Source organism: Trachemys scripta, chromosome 14, assembly GCF_013100865.1.
Source record: "Trachemys scripta elegans isolate TJP31775 chromosome 14, CAS_Tse_1.0, whole genome shotgun sequence".
Taxonomy (NCBI): domain Eukaryota; kingdom Metazoa; phylum Chordata; order Testudines; family Emydidae; genus Trachemys; species Trachemys scripta.
The window spans coordinates 18,258,722-18,283,976 of NC_048311.1; the positions used below are offsets into that span (position 1 = coordinate 18,258,722).

General features: G+C 47.4%; 1 protein-coding gene across 2 annotated transcripts in view; it reads right to left on the reverse strand.

Annotated features, from left to right (window-relative positions):
- The window catches only part of MGAT5B (alpha-1,6-mannosylglycoprotein 6-beta-N-acetylglucosaminyltransferase B), a 172,827-nt gene that overhangs the window by 20,870 nt on the left and 126,702 nt on the right, over positions 1-25,255 (reverse strand). Inside the window, exons 11-15 of one of the 2 annotated variants that reach the window (XM_034790489.1) lie at positions 22,076-22,206; positions 20,900-20,905; positions 13,656-13,811; positions 11,901-12,047; positions 9,171-9,287 (exon numbers count right to left, since the gene is read on the reverse strand). In XM_034790489.1, coding sequence (XP_034646380.1) covers positions 9,171-9,287; positions 11,901-12,047; positions 13,656-13,811; positions 20,900-20,905; positions 22,076-22,206 — 557 coding nt within the window. The remainder of the gene's footprint in view (positions 1-9,170; positions 9,288-11,900; positions 12,048-13,655; positions 13,812-20,899; positions 20,906-22,075; positions 22,207-25,255) is intronic. The other variant, XM_034790490.1, reaches the window with a different exon arrangement.

A 25,255-nucleotide genomic window follows, 5' to 3' on the forward strand; every position in this document is an offset into this window, starting at 1 on the left:
TCGCCACCGAATCGAGTCTGTGGTTTTTCTGGGCAGTTCTGTCGAGGTCCACTTAGCCAGTCACATATACAGAGCTGGGACAGCACGCAGCGAGAAGTCCCAGGCAAGCCAGACTGACAACACTGAGGAGGTCCTAGAACCAAATCCCCATTGATGTTCACTGGACACATGACCTGCCCTGGTGTTTGGGGGCAAGGGTCTCTTCATTTCCCCATTACAGGAGAGGGGAGGGGAGCGAATGGACTATAAGGCAGGGAAAGGTAGGTGCAGCATGGATGGAAGTAACTCATGAAATGAGTCTATGAATCTAGCGCATGCTTAGATGGCCGAGGGTGAGTCCCTCAGAATAAATCCATCTTTAAAGATTTTTACTGCAGTAGTGAGGTGTGAGTGCGTGAAAAGGTCATACGGAGACACATGGCTGGGACTCTCTGGGAAACCTCGCCAGGGATGTGACCGAGCCAACCCTACCTGCAGCGCATGACCTGAGAAGAGGGAGAGGTGGTGCTCCATGCTGAAGAGGAGTCACCAATTGCCCAATGTGCATGTCCAATGTTGGCTAGGATGGTTTTAGCTGTGTGGGATGGCTTAGGGATCATTTGTGGAGCCCTGTCTCCAGCTTGCTAGCAGTACTTTGAAATGTAACCCACTGCAGCCACCGCGGAAACAAGCCACCTGACAGGCAATCAACAGCTGTGGGCCAGAACTGGTGCAGAGCAGCAGCTGTGTTGCATCCTTCCTGACCCTACCCATGCTAGACGAACTGGATTCTAAACTCTCACCAGCCTAGAGTGAGCCAGATTGTCAGAAGAGCTCTGCGCCCAGTGTGCCCCCGGCGTGCTGAGCTCTGTTCCACTGGTGGGTGCCGAGCTCTCTTGAAAGCCTGCACACCTCCAGTGCTCCACCGGGTCCATCACCACACTTCAGTGGTGCAGCACAACTCCCCTTGCTTTGTGGGGCTGTACCCCCAGCACCAACAACCTACAGTCACACCGCCCTGATTTCATCCCACTCTGCAACAGCACAGCACCTCCATCACTCACCTTCGCTGCACAGGATGCAGTGGTGTGCCCGGGCTCATGGGAACAGAAGACAGGAGCCCCAACTCATCTCTGTGCAAGTGCGGAGCCCAGTGCAAGGACACTGCCCCCCCCCGCCCCGATCCTGGGGCTGCTGGCAGCCCGTTCAGCACCTGACACAGGCTGGGCAGCTCTGATTTATATGGCTACTGTGGGCTTTGCAGCAGCTGGGAAACAGCTGAGGTTTAGAATTTCCCCAGCCACGATTCCCCCATTCCTGGCACAGGCCTCCCCAGTGTACCTCAGAACGTCCCCTTTGCTGGGGGTGCTTGCCAGTGAGTGCAGAGCGAATGGAACCAGCCCCAGGACCCCTGGGGTGGGGGATGTGCAATTGCTTTGCACTGAAGCTGCAAAGGGGCAGCAGAGCAATGCAATGGTGAATGGAGCCCGCCGTTGTCAGACGGAGCATTTAGAATCCCAGGCAGGTACCTGAGGAATAAATGTAGAAATGGGATTTCTCTGCGGTGGGCTGAGTCTCCGAGAGGAATCGCAGCACCAAAGGGAATATTAAATCTCTCACTCAAAATAATAAGAATAAAAATCCAAACATCATCAGACAAATAAATAGAAAATAACACAATTGCCTAACAGCGTGTAACAGCAGACTGGGGAGATTTTAACCAGCTATTTTCACTGCAATGCTTAATATGCCACTCTCCCAAGCATAGCCTGAAATATATAATTTTTCATTATATTCCTGTATGTTTGACTTTAATATAATGAAGCCTTCTCCCTTCACTACACAAGAATATTGGCTCTATTATATTGCTTATCTGGGAACTATTTTTGACAATGTAAAAGCTGAAGCCCAAGAAAATGACCGCCAATGAAAACCTCTTTCCTTTTCTTCCCTCTAAACTCCATGTAACAGCTGTAATTCATCACCAGGACAATTCTTCCAGCGTCACATTTCCTGGTGGGCTGTAATTTGTCTCCCTGCTTTTTGCTCTCTTTTTGGCTACCTGTGACTGCCCACTGATTTGCTCGCCTGAGTTTATGGTGTTTGACGCCTCCTCTATTTGAGTTTTTATTATAAATAGGTCAGGAATCCTTAGTAACAATAAGCCCTGGGGAAAACAAGAAATTGCTAAGGATGGAACACAAAAAGGGCATCCATGACTTGTTACAGATGCTTCTGAATGCTGCAGTGCTGAGCCTGGAAGAAGGGGATGGGATTTTCCTTCTGAAACTTGAAAGTGAACACAACTTGCCTGAGATGGGGCTTTGTCACAAACTGAGCCAAGGCTCAAACTAAAATTCAAACACCTGTCCAGAGAACAAAGGTTCATTTTCCAGCAAATCTACACTACATCATGGCTTTGGAATGAGGTTGCCATCTGAATCTCAAATAATTTATTTGGGGGGGGGGGGGGTACATGCATCGCCACATGCACAAAAAGTCCAGCTGTCACCAGGACTTCATCCTAGGGTTTGGACACTAAATGACCAACACAGTAGGTGTCCTTCTAGAATGATGCTGCAGAAGTTTTTCCTGTAATGTTCTGGCACCATGGATTGCCTTATTTACTTCCATGAGAGAACTTGTCGGCAGCAGCTACACTTAAGTGTGATTGGTCATAGAGAGACCCAGGCAGCGAGAACAAACTTTACTGGTGATATGCTTGGTATCTAAAAAGAACTCAGTCACATATAACATTTCTTCAAGACTTAGCTCCAATACATTCAGCTAAACCAGGGGTAGGCAAACTATGGCACGCGTGCTGAAGGCGGCACGCGAGCTGATTTTCACTGGCACTCACACTGCCACCGGTCCGGGAGGCTCTGCATTTTAATTTAATTTTAAATGAAGCTTCTTAAACATTTTAAAAACCTTATTTACTTTACATACAACAATAGTTGAGTTATATATTATAGACTTATAGAGAGAGACCTTTTAAAAACGTTAAAATGTATTACTGGCATTTAAATTAGAGTGAATAAATGAAGACTCGGCACACCACTTCTGAAAGGTTGCCGACCCCTGAGCTAAACAGATCTAATAGCACTATCAGAAATAGTGCCATCTGGTGACCTTCAATAATGTTACACTCCTGTAGAGCAACGGTGACACCAGAGTGATGTTGCAGGAGTGGAGATGGCTATATTTCTATCTCAAGCCTATAGATTGAGATGGCTAAGTCATCCAAAACAAGTCAGGAAGAAACCGCTTGGATTTTGCAGTGAAAATAATCTGGCAATAAATTGTGTCCTGATAAAAGATGGTGTGTGAATACAAGCTGGTTAATGGAGAGACTTGCAGCTAAAAAATACATTTCACACTTTCCTAATATTGCCACTCCATGTCAACAATTGCTGTGGTTGCTCCACGGATGTTATTCAACCATGAATGGGAGGGGAGGTAGCCTGAGTAATCATGAGTGGAAGGGAGGAACCAACAAGAAAAGCTCTGTGGTAAAATGTGGTCCACACTTCAAATGTTTGTGAACCCCTCAGACAGAGGGACAGGATCCGCTAGGTCAGGGGTTTTCACCTCTTCCATAGGATCCCACCATGTTCATGGCCCTAGAAACAGACCATCCTTGAGTGCACACCAGAATCTTTCATGCTAAGTCTCATGACGCTTCCATATATGTATCATGGCAACAGGGTGCATCTGTCGTCTCAGGAGAACCTGATGCCCGGGACTGAGCCAATCCTTCAGTGAGACACCAGAGACAGGGCATGGGGGCATCCTGTGGCTTCTTGAGTTCGTCCAGACACTTTCTAGAGAAACCCTTGGAGTTGTGACACAGCTACCCTAAGCCACGCACTCTCTTTCTTCTCCCCCTCTTTCCCCCACGGGATTTTGTTTTCTCTTCCTGCTGCAGCGAACATTATTTTAAAGACAAAATACCAGGGGAAATCTTGCAGCAAAAACCCATAATAAGGCTTTTATGCTAGGTCAATTTTTAGGCCTAATTGCCTTGACAGCATCTCTAATAAACCAGCCCTTAAAAAAAACAAAAAGAAGAAGTCGTTGCTGTGAGTTACTTTACATTCTTGCCCTGTTCCCAGAGAGTTTATAGAACATCTTTTAAAAGGAGCTCTAACCTGGTAAGGGATTAGCCCAAGAAGACACCTCCCAGTGGAAAAAAGCCAACAAGTCTCCTCCAGAGTCATGGCACGTTTTTAATAAAATTGTGACAGCTGAGCTGTAGTTTTTACTCTTTTAAAGCAAATTCAGTTCAATTCAACACTCACCGAGGACAGAGGAGTCTTGCAATGAGCTCTGGATCAGACCCTCAGTGCTGGTGAAAGACTGATAGCACCCTGATAGCCCTGAAGGTCTCTCTCAGCGGAACAGATTCGGGTCAAGTCATGTCAGGACAAGCTTACCCATAATGCCTTGCCAATGTGCCTCAGTCAAGTGACAGGGGTGGTCTCAGAGCCCAAGCTCCAGCCTGAGCAGGAACAACTACACCAGGGGTAGTCAATAGGTGGACTGTGGGCCAAATCCGGATCAGCAGACACTTTTGAACAGACTCCGAAATCTTTATATTTACTTATTATTATCATTGTTTTTATTATTATTTTCCCTGGAGTCTGGATCTTGACTATACCTTGACCAAGAAATTTGGACCTTAAAAAATAATTGACTACCTCTAATCTACACTGATATTTGTAGCCCTGTAATGCGAGCCCCACGAGCTCGTGTCAGTTGATCCAGGCTGTGAGACTTGCTGCCGCAGGGGTATTTTTGCAGGGTAGAAGTATCCTTAGGAATTCAGGAGCCTAAATCCCATTGGCTTCCAGTGAGACGTAGGCTCCTAAGTGCCTAACCCACATTTGAAAATGGGCCTTAGACTCCTAAGTCTCTTAGGTACTTCTGAAAATGTTGCCCAGAATCTTTATCCTAAATGAATGTGTGTGCATGTGTGTTGGGATTCCAATGAGCCCAGCAAAGCCTTTTATGAGAAACCTTTGTGCACCCAAAACTTCTCCCACAGTCACCTGCTACCAGACCAAATCCCATTTTCATTTACACCAATGGCAATCCAGAGTCACTCTGCTGACTTCACTGAAGTTCCTTCAGATTTACAGCGGTCTAAATGAGAGGAGAAGTGGGCCTGGCTTTGAAGCAAAGATAAGTACACCTCTACCTCGATATAACGCTGTCCTCCGGAGCCAAAAAATCTTATCATGTTATAGGTGAAACCGCGTTATATTGAACTTGCTTTGATCCACCGGAGTGTGCAGCCCCCCCCCCCGAGCACTGCTTTACTGCATTAAATCCGAATTCATGTTATATCGGGTCGCGTTATATCGAGGTAGCGGTGTAACGTATTCATCTGTTTGAAGAGATTGTATTGTGTGAGCAGCACAAGGCTTTTGTCTTTCTTCTTTGTTCTCCCTTGCAGAGCTGGGAGTCAGTTTAATACTCATTAAGGTGAGAGACGAAGAGCACTAGTTTACACTTTCTTCAAACAGTTCTGCCAACGGACTCAAGCCCTGACCTGCAGCACCAACTGCTATTCCAATCTGAGGCCATGTGCCTCTCCGCCAATATCTGAATCCCTCCCCTGCAGCACTATCTGCTTGTCAAGTCTCGGGTCCCACACAGCTCTGCCACTCCATGTGAATCCTGAGCCATGGCACCATGGGCCTATCCTGATCTTGAGCTTCCCTCAAGCAGAAACTGAGGCCAGAACAGGCAGTGGCTCTGTAATACACACTAGGATGAAAGACTAATAAACTCAATGCTAGTTGTGACTTTACTGGTGATTGGCATTCATGGGCCTGATTCTGTGTTGTCCCGCACCTTGTGTCGTCATTTACTCCAGTGCAAAATAGGTGCCCAATCAGGATGGCAGCATTTTACACCCACCAGGCACTGGAGTAAATAACTGCACACAGTGCTGGGCACCAGAGAATCCATGTTTCAAAAGGTGAAAGGCTAATGCATTCACCCCCTCTGGCAGCTGATTGAGTGGGCCCAAAAAGGAGAGAATAGAAATTGTTCCATTTTAATTCTGGAGAGAGGTGGAGCTCCTGGCATTGCTGGGTGAGATCTGATTACTTTTTTTTTTTTTTTTGACACCCGTAGTTTTTTGCTGATTTTACACGGCTGATGGAAAGACGTGACCTCCATAATCCATCATGTAACACGCAAAGGATCTGACGCATGTGCCCTTTAAACACCAGCTCGGCAGCTGAGACTCTCTCTCTCCGGGAACATTTCACCAGCGCAGATGGAACAGAGTCGGTCAACGCCGCTCACTTCAGTTTTTGTCGACAGCTGACAGGAAGCCCAGCGGCAGGGACATAATTATTGAAAATTTAATTTTAATTGAGATGCACCTAATGACAAATAATTGTATATGGGGGTTTGTTACATTCTTTGCAATATTTTGGAGGAGGAGAGACGAGACGAGATCAAAACAAACTACAGCTTGCAAGTGCCTGTAACAGACACCAAAGATCCCACACCTAACAAACTGCTGTCATACGGGGAGAGCTCGGGTATGAGCGCTAATAGTGTCACAGAGTCAGCCGGTTGTCAGCTCTGGTGCTCTGCTGCCTTTCAAAGAAATGCCACTTGGGAGCGCTATCCTTCAAGGAAGAGCACTGAATACATGGCAGCGCCTGGTGCTGCTGTCTGGCAAGCAGATGGTTTATCAAGTTCCCAGGGGCACTGGAAATCAGTCTGTTAGATGTTCTATCATCTAGAGCCCCAACAAAAGATTCATTTCTATTCCCTAGAGAAGCCAGACCCAGGCCCTTCCCCAATACTTAGAGACAAGCCCCAGTGGCATTTCCTACTGGCTACTTTAGATGGCACACCATCTTCTCTCTTTCTCTCCATGCCCATCTCAGTTTTGCTATCCCTGGTTCAGTCTTTCCTCACACAGTAAAAACAACATGCCACTGAGCATCAGGAAAATCACAAAGGTCCTTCTTCATTTATCTATGCCCTCTTCTTTAGTGACCCTCCACTCCCAATCTTTATTAAGGCCTAATTTAATGGAACTCCAAAGAGAAACTTCGGAACTGGAATTAATTTGCAAACTGGACACCATCAAATTAGGCCTGAATAAAGACTGGGAGTGGATGGGTCACTACAAAAACTAATTTCCCCGTGCTGATACTCACACCTTCTTGTCAACTGTTTGAAATGGGCCACCTTGATTACATTGGCCTCATTTAGCACTACAAAAGTGATGTTTTCTCCTCCCTTGGTATTCACCCCTTCTTGTCAACTGTTGAGAATAGCCCACTTCCACCTTAATCGAATTGGCTCGTTAGCACTGACCCCCTACTTGGTAAGGCAACTCCCATCTTTTCATGTGCTGTATATTTATACCTTCCTACTGTATTTTCCACTCCATGCATCTGATGAAGTGGGTTCTAGCCCACGAAAGCTTATGCCCAAATAAATTTGTTAGTCTCTAAGATGCCACAAGGACTCCTCGTTGTTTTTACACCCAAGGAGTGTTACTGAATTAGGAATTTAAACAGTTTGAGATTTAGGGATATTTTTTAAACTGGTCATTCACTTTCTAGTGAGCGATTTCCCCTGGGGGAATGGACGGGGCTATGGAGATGGCTATGCACTACAGAACCAGTCCCCAGATCAATTGCACTCATGCTGAGTAACAATTAAAGAGTGTTGCCATCTGATGCCTGTGATGGGAGAAGTGGGGAGGGGCTCTCAATACTCCCCGTGATGGAGTGGATCAGCCTGATTGATAGCAGCTTCACAGAGGAAGCAAGGCGGAATGGGCCAAAGAAACTGAACAGATCTGGGCTGAGGAATATTGGCAGGGGAACTCTACACGGCAGCACAGCTTGCTCTCTGGATGGAGGACTTGGATCTCTGCTGCTCTCAATCTGACATGAACACTACAAATTCACTCAAAAAAAAAAAAGAACCCTTGAAGAATCTAGCAAATTCCCTGACTCCTGGTAGTCTGAGTCAGACGCAGGCCATTTTTTATTAAGATGCTATTTTGTGGCGTATGTTTTTGTAACAACAGGGACACCTCATCCTACCCAAAGCAAATTGTGAGCAAAACGGAGATCAGCACTTTTCTCCCCTCCAGAAAAATTGACTTTAATAATTTGGACAACTTGAAAGGCTCCTGCCGCTGGGGAGGTAAATATTCATGACGGATACGTTTTAAAAGTCTTTGAGAAGTCGGCTCACGCAGCAGTTGCTGCATTTTTCAAAAGGCTTTTTTTTCTGCTGAATTTCTTCAGCTCTTCATATTTAAGAGGGGGGGATTTGAGGCTTTTCCTATTAAATTGTTAAATGCAAATAATAATAATTAATCATTAAATGCAATGCAGCAGAGGAACGGTAGGTAAAATGACCTGTAGCTTTTGCACACTTACATGGGGAGATACAGGGCACACACAAAAAATACTACCTGCTTAAAGAGACAGGGTTGGCAGTTCCAAATACTTGCTGTGGAATATCCCAGCACTGGGAAGGAGGATGCAGGGTGAGAAAATTGCATCCTGGTTAAATGAGTGGGTTTAACTTGCTGGCTGATGGGGAGTGGGATGTTGATGGAGAGTTGAACAGGGAACATTACTGGAGAAATTTTCAGAGAGTTCAGCTTCCATGCAGGAACCTACGTGCCAGATTTTCAAGTGCTTAGAGCCCAGCAGCTGAGGTTGTTCCATCAACTTACTTAGAGGTCTACATAAGAATTGAGCTCTTGGGAAATCTGGCCCCGTAGAAGGGCTAAGCTTTGGTGGGTGAAACTCAAGAGGTGTGGAGGTTTGCTCCAGGTAAGTTACTACAGAGCCCAAGCTATCCATACCTGCTGGGCCGGATTCTGATCTCAGTTACACTAGTGTAACTCCATTGAATGGGGTCTTCAAAAGAGCCTAAGCAACTCAGGAGCACCAATCCCATTGAAAGCCAAGAGAAGTAGCCTCCTGTCCTGAGACACTGGGATTTCTGGCTTGCGTGTGCAAACAATTTCAGAGAGGTGACTAGCCACTAATGCTGGGACAGTCACAGAGGGACACGTGGGCTGCTAACAGCTGCTCGTTTTGACTCCTGCAAATCCAGTCCTCTGTTCTCTCCATCTCAGCAACAGATGAGCTTATCTCAGTGTTTCAGTGAATTCTGCCAGCAATTACCTTGGTCCTCATGATGGTTTTGATAGCGGCTTCAAACTCCTCTGAGTTATTGTAGTCCACCGTCCACACATGAGGCTTCCCTATGAAGTCCTCCACATAGGGGTGTTGGGAGGACACCTGAAAAAGGAAACAAAAAATGAACTATGTGGCATTCCCTGCAGGAGGAGCTGTGGCCACACGCAGTGACCTCCCTGCAGCTAGGCAATGCAAAAGGTGAGCTGATGGCAACAGGAACAGTGAGAGCCAAAGGTGGCTACTAAAACCATTGCATGCAGAGATGGACCCAAAGTGGAACCTTTAATCCAAACCCACCTGCTCTCAGCCTTTAGGCTGATATTTTCAAACCGCCTAATGGTTTTGGGTGCCTAAATCCCATGAAAATTAAATTTGCAAAACTAAAGCTGAGCATTCCTGTTTTCAGTGAGGACTCTTCCCCTCACATTTCCAGGGGTGGGGATTGCATCCCATCGGCAGTCATTTTTCCTTCCTGTAGATCAATCTTCTTTCCCCTCCACCCCATGCATTTCTCCTTCATTTAAGCCTTTGCCGTCTGTCGTTTAGCCTCATTGGCATTGCTGCAAGGCAGCCAACAAGCACAGGTCGTGTCTTAGGAAGCAGGGCAAAGGGTGGAAGTTGAAGCCAGACTTTCAAAGAGGTGCACAGGTCAAATGAAAGAGTCCTGATGCAGAGAAGAGACATTTTCTAAACAGAAAGGAGGATGAAAACTGGCACTGGTTACAAAGGGGCTTTGAATGCAAGGAGGATGTGGAAAAGAGCATTTTATATAATGAGCATTATGCTTTGCCAGACGTGATCATGCTCCCCCAGCCCTTTGCCAGGGGAGAGGGAGACATAGTATCCTTTAGAGGTGGGGGAACTTGCCCACAGATTGAGTTTTATTTTTGTTTTTTTTTGCCAAATGGCCTTAGGTGAAATTCTCCCCTCTGCAGAGGCGCCAGTGAAATCCCACGAAGCCCATAGGCTTACTGGGTGTCTAGTCCTTGGGCTGGCCTTCTTCCTGGGGGGACAGAGTTCACAATTTGTGGGGGTTTTTGCATGTTTCAGCTGCTTTCCGAAGGGGGGCTGGCTTTCTAATCCACTCATGGCGCTGCTTATGCAGCCGCGCTGTGAATTGAAGCTTAGCTACTAACGCAAAGAAGCCGCAGTGGAGGCTTCTTCCCAGCAGGCTAAAGACTCTGCCCCTTGCCAGTTGCAGGTTGCAATGCAAAGCGAACTTCTGGGTCACAGCATTTCCCAAAGATGCAGAGCCGAAGTAAACCTGGCAGTGCATTGAGAAGAAGACAGTATCAGCTGAACCAAAGGGCAGGACCATCCATCGAGCAAACCAACGGACCCAATCCAGGGTAAGCCCCATTCTCCTAACAAATTGGCCAATCAGCTGGGCTAAAACACAAAACCAAACCAAATATCTACCCTAAAGACCTTCAACTTTCCCATGATCTCAGCCCTCCCCAGAAGGCTGAGTTACATATAAATAAAGAGGATGGTAATTAATTATCCCTCTCTTCTCTTCTTTGCTGTCATCAGCACACTTCTCTCTAGTGAGAGCAGCTAAGGATGGCAGGCTCCGCTATTTTAATGACACAAATTGAAAGAAGGAGCAGCAGGAATGATTCCAACACCTTCCATCTCACACACAAACACACCCACGCACCATGCACACTCTCCGTAGTGGTCGCTCTGTTCACAGCTTTGCCAAGTCGCTGAGTGCGAACTGGGGCCCTCACAACACAACCTGCCTTATGCTAACATCAGCAAAACACAAAGAGTACGCGGGAGGAGAATTAATTCTACAGGAGCTAATTACAGCGGCCCTGCGCTGCCTCTGCCTCTTGCCAAGACTAATGGCATGCAAGCGTGCAGCCACCACACTGTAATGATGACAAACGGGCTGGCTGCCAAGGCAACGGAAGCGCCCAACTGCCTGGAGAAGAGTGGCTGCAGAAGATGCAATCCAGTCTGAGAGCCAGTGGAAGGGGGGGCTATCCAGGGTGGGGCAGGATAGAGGACACTTTAGGGCGGATTCTAACTCACTTGATAAGGAACAGCCTCAGACTGAAACAGAAGCTGAGAACGAGGTCCTTGATGTGGCCACCGGAGGGGCTTTCTCAGCGGAGATGTGGGAATTTACACTGCATTATCCACTTTATTAATAATACAAGGTTCAATTTTCTCAACCCTTTAACTTTTAAAGAGCTCCCGCTGCACTCAGATTAAATTCATAGCCAGTGGCAGGCCCAGGAGGGGAGTTTGCAAAAAAAAAAAAAAAAAAAAAAAACAGTCCTGTTTTAGAAAACCATAACCAGGAACAATCCAAGTTCAGATCCCAATTTATCTGGGAGCCTACAACCCCAGGTTTGGGAATGGGAGGGTCAGGCTGCAGTCCGTCTCTGGGGTAACCAATTGGGACATGGTTTGGGATTTTTGCAAAAGCCTCATTGGTCAGGTTTTGTTTTGCAGAGCTGAAATTCAAACCCAGGTCTCATTTTATCCATCTTCTCCAGGTCTGGAGAGGGGAGGAATCAGATTGGGAGGGCAAGATTGTGATCCCACCCACAGCTAACCACACCCCTGAACTGTGGGGAAAGTTTGCATCCATAGCCTGATTTTTTCAGCTAGTCCACCCCTTTGGTTTGAATCCAAAAGCAAATGCCATGGCTCAGGCCAACCTGCAAAATTCTCATCACACAACATTGCAGAAGCACTTGCCTCTCTTGATGTAGGCTTCCCCCTGAAGAATTCGTGATTGAGGGAGCTGTGTGGCGGATTGAAACGAGACTGCAGGAAAACACACCCATTTGCTATCGCTTCCAAAGGGGCAGGACCTTCATAGGGGAATCCAAATCCGATGAAAAGCTGCAGGAGGCAAAACCACAAACCCTGATGAGCTTGAGTGAAGAACACCATTGCTCAGACCCATTGCAATCTCATGCATCAGCAGCTCTGACTCTCCAGTTCACTAATCTGAACTGTCTCTCTGGTGCTCAGCTCTGCAGACCTGCAGGCTGATCTAACTGAACTCTAGGTGAAGCTCTTTGTAGTTCAATTCACAATAGCTTAAATGTGTTATAAAGTTCTCCCCAAAATGATGTCTTTATCAAAGCTAAATTGTACACAGTACACCTTCACCCCTTAGTTTATAACAGAGACCGTGTCATTAACATCAACGGAAGTTGCACCTCCTTATATCATGCTTGTATTCGTCCTACTGTTTCCACGTTGAAAGCTGCTGGCTTGATAGATATCTAATAAGAATCATGCCTAAAACAGTAGCAGACCTAGGTGGAACAGCAGCTACATGCCCGAGCTTCTCATGTCTATAGACCTGGTTTTATTTCCTGGAAACAGGATGAAGTGAGTTTGGGTATTTAGTGTGCCAGTGGGCATTTGCACATCACATAATTCAGGCATTGTTGGCAGTTCTTACTCAGGAAAAGCCAAGGGCTGGAATATAATAGGGGGGTTGCATGCCAGTGGGTTGGCAGTGCTGGGGGTGGTCTGGGAAGTATGCACTTTGCCTGACTCTAGCAAGTGCTATGATGCTGGGCTCAGGTTGCGATATCAGTACAGAGCATATCAGGACCTAGTTATGCTGCTAATCAATCAATCCACAGACCCCAGGCTCCTGGACAGAGCTAAGCAAATAGTGACCAACGTGTTCTGTGAACATTCAGTGGACCCCAACAGCAAACTTTGGTGTGACAATGGATGTGATGTAATTCACATTTACTTTCCACAAATGCTCAATCTCACAAGCTCTAGTAGCGCAACTGCTTGCAAAAAACAAATTTGAACCCCAAAGTATGAATATTTCCCAAGAGACCGTTCCAAATAGTATATTCAATTGTCAAATTTAAAATCCAAAATTTGCACCATCTTTGGATAGTCACGTGGTATGGTTTCTCTTCTCTGATTGGATGTAATTAATCAACAGAAGGGAAACTACCAATCCAACAATCAATTTTACCGTTCGAAATTGGGGCTGTGTAAGCTGGTTTCTCAAGTCGTTTACCTGAGTTCTAGCTATGTAAATCACATGAGTTAGTTACATATGTCACAGTAAAAGTTGTGTATCTGGTTGTAATATTCAGAGTTTGAATAACCTGCAGACTAAGAGTTATTTGCTGAAGAAATTAGTGAATCATTTTGAATAACAAATACACTTGAGAACGTTGTGAACTGACCATGGACAATTAGTAAAAAGGGGAAATTAATCAGATAAATTCGCAGTTGCGATTTGCTCAGCTCAGCTCCTGCATAATTACTGCAGTTGATGTGGCCTGCAAGCAAGGGCTTCAGTAGCACTAGCCTCAGCCTCCTCCAGCTAAAAGAGCTTCAGCTAATGAATTACATTTCTCAAGGCAACTCTGGTCCGCCTCCCCAGCAGCTGGTTATTTTATGGAGGAGTAACGTTGGACTTTGTCAGAAATCCACGTGAAAGGGCCACACCCCTATTTTAAGTACCTTGGCTTTTCTCAGAAGCTGCTGGAACTCGTGCTGTGGCAGAAGGCCATGGTTCTTGACAAAGGCTGGGACCTCCGGAGGACGCTGGGTTTCATAATAAACAGTGCCATGGATCTCCATGTACTTGTTGAGGATGGCCAGGAACTTTTCTTTGCCCTGGGGGAGGAAAGCGAAGAAAATCAGCTGCATGTGAGCCCCAAAAGAGATGTATTTGATTCCCAAATGCCAAAATAAAGGGGTATTTCCTTATTCTGATCTCACCATCCTAGTGCCTTTAAGGGTACGTCTCCACTGCAGTGTAGGCCCAAGGTTCAAATTCAGGCTCAAGCCTAACTCTCTTTTCGTCTTCACACAAATCACGCTGCCCCAAGGTCCCAGGATCCACAGGACTGGAGGGTCCGAGCCAGAGTCAAGCTGGAACCCAGGGTTCCAGCCCTATTGCTTTGCAGTTCAAACGCGGCCCTGCTGCATTTGTGCTCTGGGAGTCTGCCAAAAATATCCCACAATCCCATGGGCTGACTTTCTTTGTTCTCTGGACAATCAAGTTTGGTGGACAATCAAGTTTTCCTGCACTGACCCATGAACAAAGGGCTGTAGAGGCAACATTTTGGGAGGGTGTTAGGAAGTCTGGAATATGGTTGGTTGGACTCAGGTCTGCGTATTGCAGTGTGGACGCTGGAGCCCCGAGCTTGGGCCCAGGTTGGAAGATTCTTAACCTAGCACTGACACTCAGTGTCAAAGCTCAAGCCCTGGGTTCTCTAACGTCTAACCCAGGGTCTGCTGACTTGAATTCCACTTACCCTGGATTTACACTGCGGTGTAGACATACACTAAACGACCTCCTCTCTAGCAGCGAGGGAGTCTTTATGTACAGGAACTCGTTATTCAGTGTTCAGAGGGGTAGCCGTGTAAGTCTGTATCAGCAAAAACAATGAGGAGTCCTTGTGGCACCTTAGACACTAACAAATTTATTTGGGCGTAAGCTTTCGTGGGCTAAAACCCACTTCATCAGATGCATAGAGTGAAAAAAACAGTATATGTGCTATAATGCACTCCATGCATCTGACGAAGTGGGTTCTAGCCCACGAAAGCTTATGCCCAAATAAATGTGTTAGTCTCTAAGGTGCCAGAAGGACTCCTCACTGTTTTTACTGTTATTCAGTGGAACTCAGTCTGCAGGGCAGGAGATCCCTCTACAGGGCAGGCAGATTTTTAGGACTCCTGGACTGTAAATCAATTTCACTCTCGTTTAATCCCACTGAATGATGCGGAGTTGCTCCTCTTTGACATGGGTATGAGTAAGGGCAAAATCAGTTCCCTGAATCAGATGCAACATACCTGGGCTTTGGATATAGTCAGCCCCACAAAGAGAGTCTGCCTAAGAAATGTCATACTAGAACAGATAAATGGTTTGTCCAGGCCAATACCCTGGCCCTGACATTAACCAGTGGAAGCCACAAACCCTCTATAATGCAACCTCAGGTTACAATACTGCAACAGTGGCAAGTGGTGGGGAGAGTGTATGTTCCTGACCTCATCCAACGATCAGTTTATACACTGAAGCATGGAGGCTGAGATCCCTTAAAATTTGTATCCCCCTTGTGCAAATGCAAGTGCTATTATTCATATAAACACCTGATCCTCTGAAAAAAATCATAAGATAATTGCCTTAATAAACTACCACATCAGTGAGTTCCACAGGTTAACCATGTTTAAAAAAAAAAAAATAATAAAATAAAAGTATAGTCCCGGCTGTATACAAACTATTCATCTTTCTTCCCAGGGCCCTCTCCTTCTCCTCCCCTGTAGAATGGCTAACAGAAATAGATAGATTGGATGGAGAGTCATGTAGAAACAAAGGTGTTATCCACGTGAAATGCGTCATTGACCAGAAAGCTCAACTAGTTCTTTCTCCTTCACTGAAGTTATTTCAGCAAGACAAAGCAGACAGGCACTTTCTGTTACTGCTGCACCCTATGACCCAAGCGACCAGCCACTCAGCGTTCGTTTTCCATCTACATACATTCATGGCAAAAATGCAAAACTTCAGCATGTTTTATTTTTTAGAAGAGTGGGGGGATGGTATGAGGCTGATTAATCCTAGAGCTCATTTGATGTTACCCTTTAAGGATTGCATATAGCTGTTAAGGACTTCATTATCGCTTTATCAAACTAATAGCCCTGCAGATCAATACAGCACCATACAAGAATTCCAAGCATGGATTTCACTGAGATTATCTTCCCTGCTAGCAACAACAAAAGAGAAACAGCTTTCCCTTTGAATTTAGCTGTGATCAGCACTACACTCGGCATCTCTCTCTCCCCCTACTTATTTCCCTCTCCAGGCTCTTTACAAGCCTTGGGAGGAAAAACAACTTCTCAGCAGCATTAAAAGAAGAAAATAAGGCACAATCTACCTGATTGGAGGGCAGAAGCGAAAGCGGCTGTGAAGGGATGACGAATGTGGAAAGCAGGCCGCACAATGGGGCTGTTCCAATCCACAGAGCCCCAGACATGCTCTGCTGATTAACCCACCTGACCTGGGGGCTCGGGGATTTAATGGAAAAGAGGCCATTTATTCACCCCCACTGTCAGAAGCAGCCTCATGGCTGTCAGTTGTATTCAACTGAAAAGGCAGCTACGGGGGCATGGGAATGTGTTCTTCCCCCAGCCACAGTCTAATCCTGTGTGTTCCCACAGACATGGACTTTTACTGAGAGAGGAGTGTGGGCCTCTGAGTTTGGATTGGGGTTGGCTAGGGGCTTGGGCTCAGGCCCATCTCCCTTTCTATCCATCTGGCACTCATCCATGTCTCTTCTCTTTGGGGGGGTCTCTGCTTTACACCACACTTTGCCCTATCTCTCTCCCTCCTAGGCCCCCACTGTTGCCATCTGGCACATAGGTGGGACCCTCCTTGGTGGGGTTTGGACTCCATACCGAACCGGCAGCTGGAGAGAGGCCGAATCCTTTCTCCCCTTATTGTGCCCTCCCTGCCATCCTTGACGCAAGTTTCCCACCACCCCCATTCTCCTCCACAATGCTGCTGCAGAATGGCCAGCAAGGGGTACACACACAGAGCCCAGCTCACCACCCCACTCACTCCCTGTCTGAGAGCTGACAGCTGCCTCCCCTCCAAAGCTCCGATGCTCTGGTATTTCAGGGAAGGACAGAGGATGTGTGGGATTTAGTCTCTCCTCCTTCTGTCCCTACTGGTCCCTGAGGCAGCTTCCCTTTCTCTGTGCGTCTCTCTCTCTCTCTGGCTATGGACTTCTTCTCTCCAACTCTACATCCTAGATACTTCCCCCATCTTTCATTCTCAGTAGATTCCCCCATTCTTCATCCTCTGTTCTGGCCCCACTAGCCCTGTGTGTGGCATGAAGGATACATGCAGCTCAGCAGCCATTGTCCTTTAGTTCCAATTCCAAAGCTCTACTGAGGCAAAAGTCTCTGATATGAAGTCAGGGCATGTTATTCCCCAGGTAAGCCAGTGAGGCCCAAAGGGAACCCTCCGCATTCTATGAACTTCTGCCTCTCTCCTAGGGAGCAGGTCTCAGTGTTGCAGACAGATGGGAAAGCGTTGTCTCTCTAGCCACCCATTGCAGAACACTTCCCATGCTGTAAGGGCTAAACAGCAGGCCCAGCTCAATACGCTGCCTGCTCTCTGCTGGCAAGTTTATCATTCTCACCAGGCACAGATCAATTGAACGTCAGGTATTTAGAATCCTCATGCCTTGCAATGTGAACAATGAGCAACACAAAAAGGCGTATTTACCAACATCGGAATAGCTGGGGCTGAGGTGTGATAAACAACAGAAGCCTAACCAGGAAGGAGCTGTATGTGTGAGTGCTACGTTTTATAAAGGACACTGTCTTTTTGTATGCAGCCAAACGGGACAGCACAATTCAGCTGACAGCTGACTGAATGAAGAGCAAGTTTCTAAGCCCAGCTCTGGTGACCTCTCAGGGTGACTCAGTTTCCCCATCTGTAAAAGGGGGGTAAAAGTTATCTAAGGATTAGTAGCTGTAGTGTTCATGAAAGGGAGAGTCTGATAGCATTCGCAAAAGCCAGCTGTAGTATAGGCAGCTGTTGGTCATGTTCTCCCTCCAACAGTTCCTGGACTCTAACACCCCACGCTGTCCTGGCGGAGATCTCTAGGAGCAGAGTGCTAATCATGCAAGGGGCTCTGCTGAGATCATCAAACTTGTCTGGACCTAATCAGAACCGGAATGCACATGGCCTGACGTAAAGGACTAATGCACTATACCACTGCACCAGAAAGCCTCTTCCATGCAGTATTGCGTTATTGTTTACTGAGCACCAACAATGCACTCGGCTCTCTATAATACATAAAATAATGGGCCAGATGCACATTGACACCAGCTGAGGATCTAGCCCAACAGCCATCCCTGCCCCACAGAGCTTATAGTTGAACAGACGGAAGCCAGGATGCCCTGGAGAATCCAGGGACAGCCAGTACTTAGCAACTATGAGCCAATTCCTGCTTGCCTTACGTGAGCCCACTTCAGCAAAGCATTCAAGCATGTACGTAAGCCCCTCGCTATTCAGCAAAGCACTTGAGCATGTTCTTAGCATTAGACATGAGTGTAAGTGCTTTGTTGAGAAGGGAGGGACTGCTGAACTGGGGCCACTAGTGGTCTCACTGTTTGCAATACTCCTATGACTAAAGTAAACAGGATTTGGTCCTACTTGACAGGAGAGAGCACACTCCATGTCTGGCTAGCACAAGAGTCTTCTGAAGAGTTTTGGTTATTAAAAAATCTCTTAGTGTATGTTTTAAAGCTTCTACAAAATACCCCTTGAGATTTACTACATTGTACAGCCCCTCTCCTGTGCACTTTTACATTAAATGTCAGAGCAGAGTTTAAAAACAATGACACATGGGGAGTGGGGTTATTCCAGAATCTGGGAATCAGAGGCATCTGAGAAAACCAATTTTCACATTGAAATCTAGTGGTGGCGGAGGGCAGGTCTACACTACCACTTACGTCGATCTAACTTACCTCGCTCAGGGGTGTGAAAAAGACCCCCCCCCCCGAGTGATGCAAGTTACAGCGACCCAAGTGCTGCCTACACTGGTGCTAGGTTGGTGGGAGACGCTCTCCTGCCAACATAGCTTCCGCCTCTCGCGGAGGTGGAGTAATCGTGCCGACAGGAGAGCGCTCTCCCGGCGGCACACAGTGTCTTCAGCAGACGTTCTACAGCAGCGCAACTGCATCAGCGCAGCTGCGCCAGTGTAGACTTGCCCTGGGTCTCAAAATGTTGAGTTCAGGTTTGGATGAAATAAGCATGCAGATGCTTATCTGCAGCTTAATCCAAATGATCTGAACTGCTTTGGCTGACAAAACCGAGCTGGAAATCGGATGTATATGGGCTTTCTTCCTTATTAGTGCTTCTGCTCCTGGTGCTTGATGGAAGCTAGAAGTTCAGAGGAACAACAGTGAGGAAGGGTGGGAAGTTAATCAAATGTTTCTGAACTTCAAAAAGATTCTGTTTGAGAGATTGTATTTGATCCTGGGCTTATCAGTACTTGGCTTGTCTGCAGGGCCGGCTCTAGGCACCACAAAACAAGCTGGTGCTTGGGGCGGCATGGCCGGTGCCAGAATGCCGCCCCTAAAAATGTGCCCCGGCCGCCCTAGCTCACCTCCGCTGCTGCTGCTGCCGCTCGCGCACCGCTACTCGCCCTCCCTCCCAGGCTCTCAAACCTGGGAGGGAGGAGGAGATCCCAAGCGGCCGCAGCGCGCGAAACAGCTGATTCGCACGCCGCTACTCCCCCTCCCTCCCAGGCTTGAAAGGCTACAACTCAAGAGTAATACTTTGCGTTTATATTGCATTGTTCAACTCTAGACCTCAGGGGCACTTTACAAGGCAGGGCATCATTAGTCTCGTGTTATAGATGGGGGAATGAGGCACAGAAAGGGGGTCTGGCTTGTCCAATGTCACACAGAATGTTTAATATCAAATCCAGGTCTCCTGAGTCCCACCCATCTCCAGCTCCTTGGACCACACGGACTGTACCCTACCTACCCAGTGCTAGATTGTACAGCCCTTACCCAAGCTGCTGAGTGTGACAGGCAGCCATCATCTTGGCCAACACACTGGGAATTGAACCGGGAGCCTCTGGGACTGCTGCTAAAGCTCCAGAGTTAGCAGCTTGTAACAACTCCTAGCTTCTGTCGATCAGCACAGAGGGGGGCTTGTCACACATACCCACTGGGTTACCTGAGTACTTGCTAATTTAGTGTAAATGAGAATCAGGCCCATTGACTTAAACTCACCACACAGGCACACAATAGGTTGTCACTTAGAGTGGTGGGTGTAAAAGCTAACCAAACCACAACAGGAGTCCTTTACACCCATTTTGCACTGGTGTGAGGAACTACTCAAGATGCAGGACTGTGAAGAATCAGGAGGCAGGTATTTCTACCACGAGATATCACAGTTGCCCAATCCTGACTGGTAACTAGGGGTGGTGGACCAAGCAACTGGTCCTGATCCACCTCACAGACTGGGGGTTCTGGAATCCAGAGTTTGGATCCAGGCCCCTTTCTCCTGGGAAGCAAATTGACAGGGTGCTATTCCATGGACCTTTTACTGCCGCTGGTTCCCGACAGTGAAAGAGTTTTTAATAACATTTATTTAAAAATCCGTAAGAAGCAAAGAGGAGTGAGACCATGAGAAATCAATGTGGCCCACAGAACGAGGCGAGTGTTGGAATCACTCACTGTGAGGGAGGGTGTTAGTAGCCACGAATATTTCTGTGCCAAAAAAAGATTAAGTCAAAGAGCTGTCATTTACGGGGGGTGGGGAAGCCTAGCCATCAGCCAAAGGTCTCCTTACTGCAAGATTGGGCGGCGAGACAGAAAGCATGTGCTGGGTAACTTCTCAACACATGTAATTGTTGCAGGGATTTATATACCTGCGCTGCAATTGTGTGTTTTGAAAGGAAGGTTTGTTGCAGAGATATGCTGCTCTGTGGAACGCAGACTGCAGCATCCAGAACAGGCTGCGAGGACAGATTCAGTGGCGCTGGTAATAGAAAGGGTGGGCATGGGGAAGAAGAGAACCCAGCACCGTATCAGACTATAAACACCCACTGGTAGCAGTGCAGGTTTAACCTACAGACAATGCGAGCTCAATTGCAGATATACATTTTCTATTGATAATTTATATTTAGTCTGAAATGCACCATTAAATAAAGGAATAGATTAGAGTAATACAATACCTGCAACTGGAACATCCCAGGGAGGTGCATGGAAGAAAAAAATCAAGAGAGGGTGACAATTAGCTCCTGCTTATGGGTAATGGAAGCAAAAGCATTGAGCATGCTCCAGATAAAAGAGTGTGGAGCTCGGGCCACCCCCAATAACCAACACCACTGCTGGCTACACAAGAGACGGTAGGGCTGTTTTCTTTTGAGAGGGTGTGCCTGCTGAGCGGGGTTACAGCGGTGCTATTCGTCTCCCTAGCGATGAAGGGGTGTTGGAACAGGAAGTCAGTTGTCTGGCTCAGGGACGGAGTAGTGGAAAAGAGTTTTGCACCTACAGGCTCATATCTGACCCATGTCTGTGGTGACTAAAAGTTGCTGCCAGCTGATGACGAGAGGCAGTGTGGTTCGGTGGCTAGTGCCCTGGACTAGTACTTAGGAAACCTGAATTCTATTCCTGCCTGAGCCCGACCTGCTACGTGACCTTGCACAAGTAACTTCCCCTCTCTCTTTTCTCCTCCATCTTCCTTATCCATTTAGATTGTAAGCTCTTTGGGGCAGGGACTGGCTCTGACTCTGTGCACTGTGTCCTGCTTGGGACCTCTGCATGTGATTAAAATACAAATGCTAACAAGAAAGATATACCACCGCTAGATGGTGTCAGTTCAGCTCCTAAATAGTGAGTGTCCAGACCTTATGGTCCCATGGTTGGAAGCTGAGCCACTTCATAAGATGCCTGGGATACCCATTCTGTTTCAATTTGGCTCACTCACTGGATCATACCAATGGGTCCATCTAGGCCAGTATCCTGCCGCTGACAGGGGCCAGTGCCAGCTGTCTCAAAAAAAGGTGCAAGAAACCCTGCAGTGCAGGTGGCCAGGGGATAAACTGCCCACATAGGAAGTTTCAGACAATAGGTTGCTCTCCCAAGGGAAGTGGTGGAAGCCCCATTGCTGGGACTCTTGAAAGTGGACTGGACAAGTCACTAGGGGATATAATCAAGGGAATAATCCTACATGGGCCAGTGGGAGGGATGAATTAAATGGCCAATTAGGTCTTTTCTAAGCACTGATTTCTAGGAGTCTATGCACATTAGCCCAGATTGTGGTCCCTTTGAAGCCAATGGCAAAACTTTGGCTATTTGTGGCTATTTGTTTGTTACTGTGGACTGACCGTGTCGCTGCAGGCACCCACCTTCCAGATGCTGGCTTCCTTCCCATACACCACTGCCATGTTGCTTGCTTTGTTGGACTTAATGAACTGCCGCTCGGTCTCGTTGAGCTCCTCGGACACAAAGCCCATGAAGGAGTTGTCGGGAGTGTGAGCTACAGAAACCAAGGGGAAAAGAAACACAGGTTTGGCTCTTGCTAGCGCACTGAGGGGAGTCTTCCAGAGGCCACTATCTGTCCTCCCAAAGCCTCAGCAACATGCAGCCTTTCCCCATTGAGGTCATTTATACTGAAGAATGAAACAGTTACCAGAGTCCACCGATGAGATGAAAACATTTCCAGGCCCTATTCCACGTAGCTGGGAGTTTAACTATTGAGCTGAGCCCTGGTGTCATGGAGGCACCGGGAATCACTGGGCTGAAATTCACCCTGTTTCTCTGTGACGGTCACAGGTAAATCCTAGGCGGGATCTAGGATTCCCCTTTGCCTCCTCCACCGTCCTATCTGGTAACCGTCTGTCTGCGTCCCAATCCCTGCTGAGCACCTTAACTGTGCGCTTAGCCCTCAGTGCTTCCCTCTCTGCAGAGAGACTGGGTGTGGAGATGTGGGTGGAGGAGCTGCCTTCAGATGTGCTTCGCAGGGGAATGTGGGGTAGGGCTAATTAGTGCAAGGAAGAGTGGAGGTGTTTGGAACCAGTCGAAGGTGCAGGCCATGAGGCTTGGATTATTCCGTGGCACTGAGGCATTTTGAGTCAAGGAAAGAGACTCTGAAAGTTTCCTTGCATTAAAAAAAAGAAGAAAGAGGGAAAAAAGCAAACAGGAGCTATTAAAATATATGAGCTGTGAACTGCCTGCAGGTCTCTTTAAAATATAAGTTGCGTTTTAGGCTGCCAAATAGATTATATCCAGCCAGGGGGAAAAAATATTTGAGTCACAAAGCGTGTGATCGGTCACCAGGTTTACTGCCGACAAGTAAGGCTCCTTTCCACTTGGCAGATTATTGGATAAATCTGAAGCCCCAGCCCCAGCCCTTTCTCTAAAATCCTGCCTAGCCTTCTCCAGAGTGGCGACTCTCCCTCTGAAAATAAATTCCGTATTTGAAAAAAATACCCCTTGCGTTTCATCTCCCCACCCAACTCTCTCTTTGCTCCTTATCTCCACAGGCTTTTTTTCACTCTCTTCCCCTACTCGGATCAAGGCTGCTCTCTCCTGCATGCAAGGGGCACAATTGGGCAGCTGATTTCAAATCTTCCCTTCTCCTGGCATAATGCTGGTAAATCCCACCTGTGGTATGATGGGCTTGCCGGCACGGTGGGCTCAGTATGGGGACGGGCGTGGGGCCTGTTTGCACCTCCCTTTGAGAACGAGGCATGAAGCCCACCCAGCCTGAGGGCAGGATGTTCTTGTGGTTAAAGCACTAGCCTAGGGCTCTAGAGATTTGGGTTCCAGTCCTGGCTCTGCAGCTGGTTCCTGGGGTGAGTTGCTTCATCTCTCTGTGCCTCAGTTCCCCCTCTGTAAAATGGGGATAATAATCCTCCCTTTGTCTATTAAAGTGTGAGGCCTTCGGGGTAAGTGTGTGTATAGTGCCTAGCACATCAGGTCCCGGATCTCAATGGCAGCCTCTAGGTGTGCAGCCTAGGGGACTGAGCCCTAGACTGGAATTCAGGAGATGTTGGTTCTAATCCCAGTTCTGCTGCTGGGTAACCTTGGGCAAGTCCTTTCTTGTGCCTCAGTTTCCCCATCTATTAAATGGGGGATAATGCTACTGCCCTCCTTTGTAAACCGCTTTAAGATCTACAGATGAAAAGCACTGGATAAGAGCTAGGTACTAATTATTGGGCAGAGAAAGAAGTCCATGTCCCTGCCGCTGGGCTGATCCAACTCCCCTTTCACGTTAGCCTGGGTCACCCAAACATGGCCCAGGTACAGCAGCTCCCTCAGCCTGCTGCTCTGTTTGCCATAATAGCAAATTCCTTCTTCCCAGCATTCTCTCCCCTGGCTTTTGTTTTCTAGCCATAAAATCCCCCCGCTGCTGCAGGATGGATGATTGGTTTGCTCAGACAGCTCCCTGCAGAATCCCCGGGACTGAAAAATGGCCATGGCCGAGCAAAGTCCTTCACTCCCAAAAAACCTACGGGAGGAGGGGAATTGCTGGGGCAGATTGAGAACATAATTAGCAAAACAGTGGGAGTGGGACAGTAAAGTATTAAAGCTCATTAAAGTAACAGAGCCCATTAAGCAGGAGTTTCCTTGGAGCACATTGTCAAGGTTAGGGTCAGATGGAAGCAGCATGCATCCCACCCAGCATGCTTTGGAAAACAGCTTTGGGCTGTGGTGCAACATGGTAATAAGCCTAGTATCTCTTTTGTGTCCCAGGCTTGGTAGAGTGGGAAGGGGTGTTATTTTCTGGCTACATCCCACGTTAGGAGTCCTGTATATCTCTCGTAAGGCTCAGAGGTCTCTCAAACATCTCCCCTTACTTTAACCTTACCAGCCTCAAGGGCACTTGATATTGCCGCCTCCATAGCTCTAGATGAGAAGGACTAGATGGGACTCCCTTGAGATCTTGTCAATGCACAGCTCAGCTGGCCAGAGGGCACACGAGTGGGCCATGTGAGATGCTCACCTCCCCTGCTTGCACAACATTTCCCAGCCGCTGCTGGCAGAGGGGGTAGAGGGAAGCCATAGGCCAGGGGACTGAGATGCAGACCCAGGACTGCTCATGAGAAGCTGCTTACAAATGGAAATGGAAGGCCCATCCCTTCGTCGGTGCCAACTGGGTGTGAAAATGCACTCTTTTCAAGCGAACTGGACACATGTGAGCCTGCAGCTTGTGGCAACGGATAGAGGGAACAAGAGTGAACCTGAGTTTGTGGGCTCTGAGCAAATCAAACTCTGTCTTCCTTCCACTGCGGTTGCTTTGGGAGGGGGCGGGGACAGCGGTGACATGGGCGGTGGACTGGCAGTGTAATTCAGATACATCCGAGAACCTATTTGTGCTTTTTGTGCATTGGCCTTGGCCTGCAATGATAATCTAGTGATCCAGAAATAGAGCCAGGCAAAAAATAAAAAAATTGGCAAATAGTAAATTTGCCAAAAAATACATTTTTGGCAGCACCGGAGCTTTATGCAAATCCGGGTTGAAGTTGTCAAATACTTTGGTCCAAAAAAACCCTGAAAACAAAAAATTTTGAAAATGTCAAAAT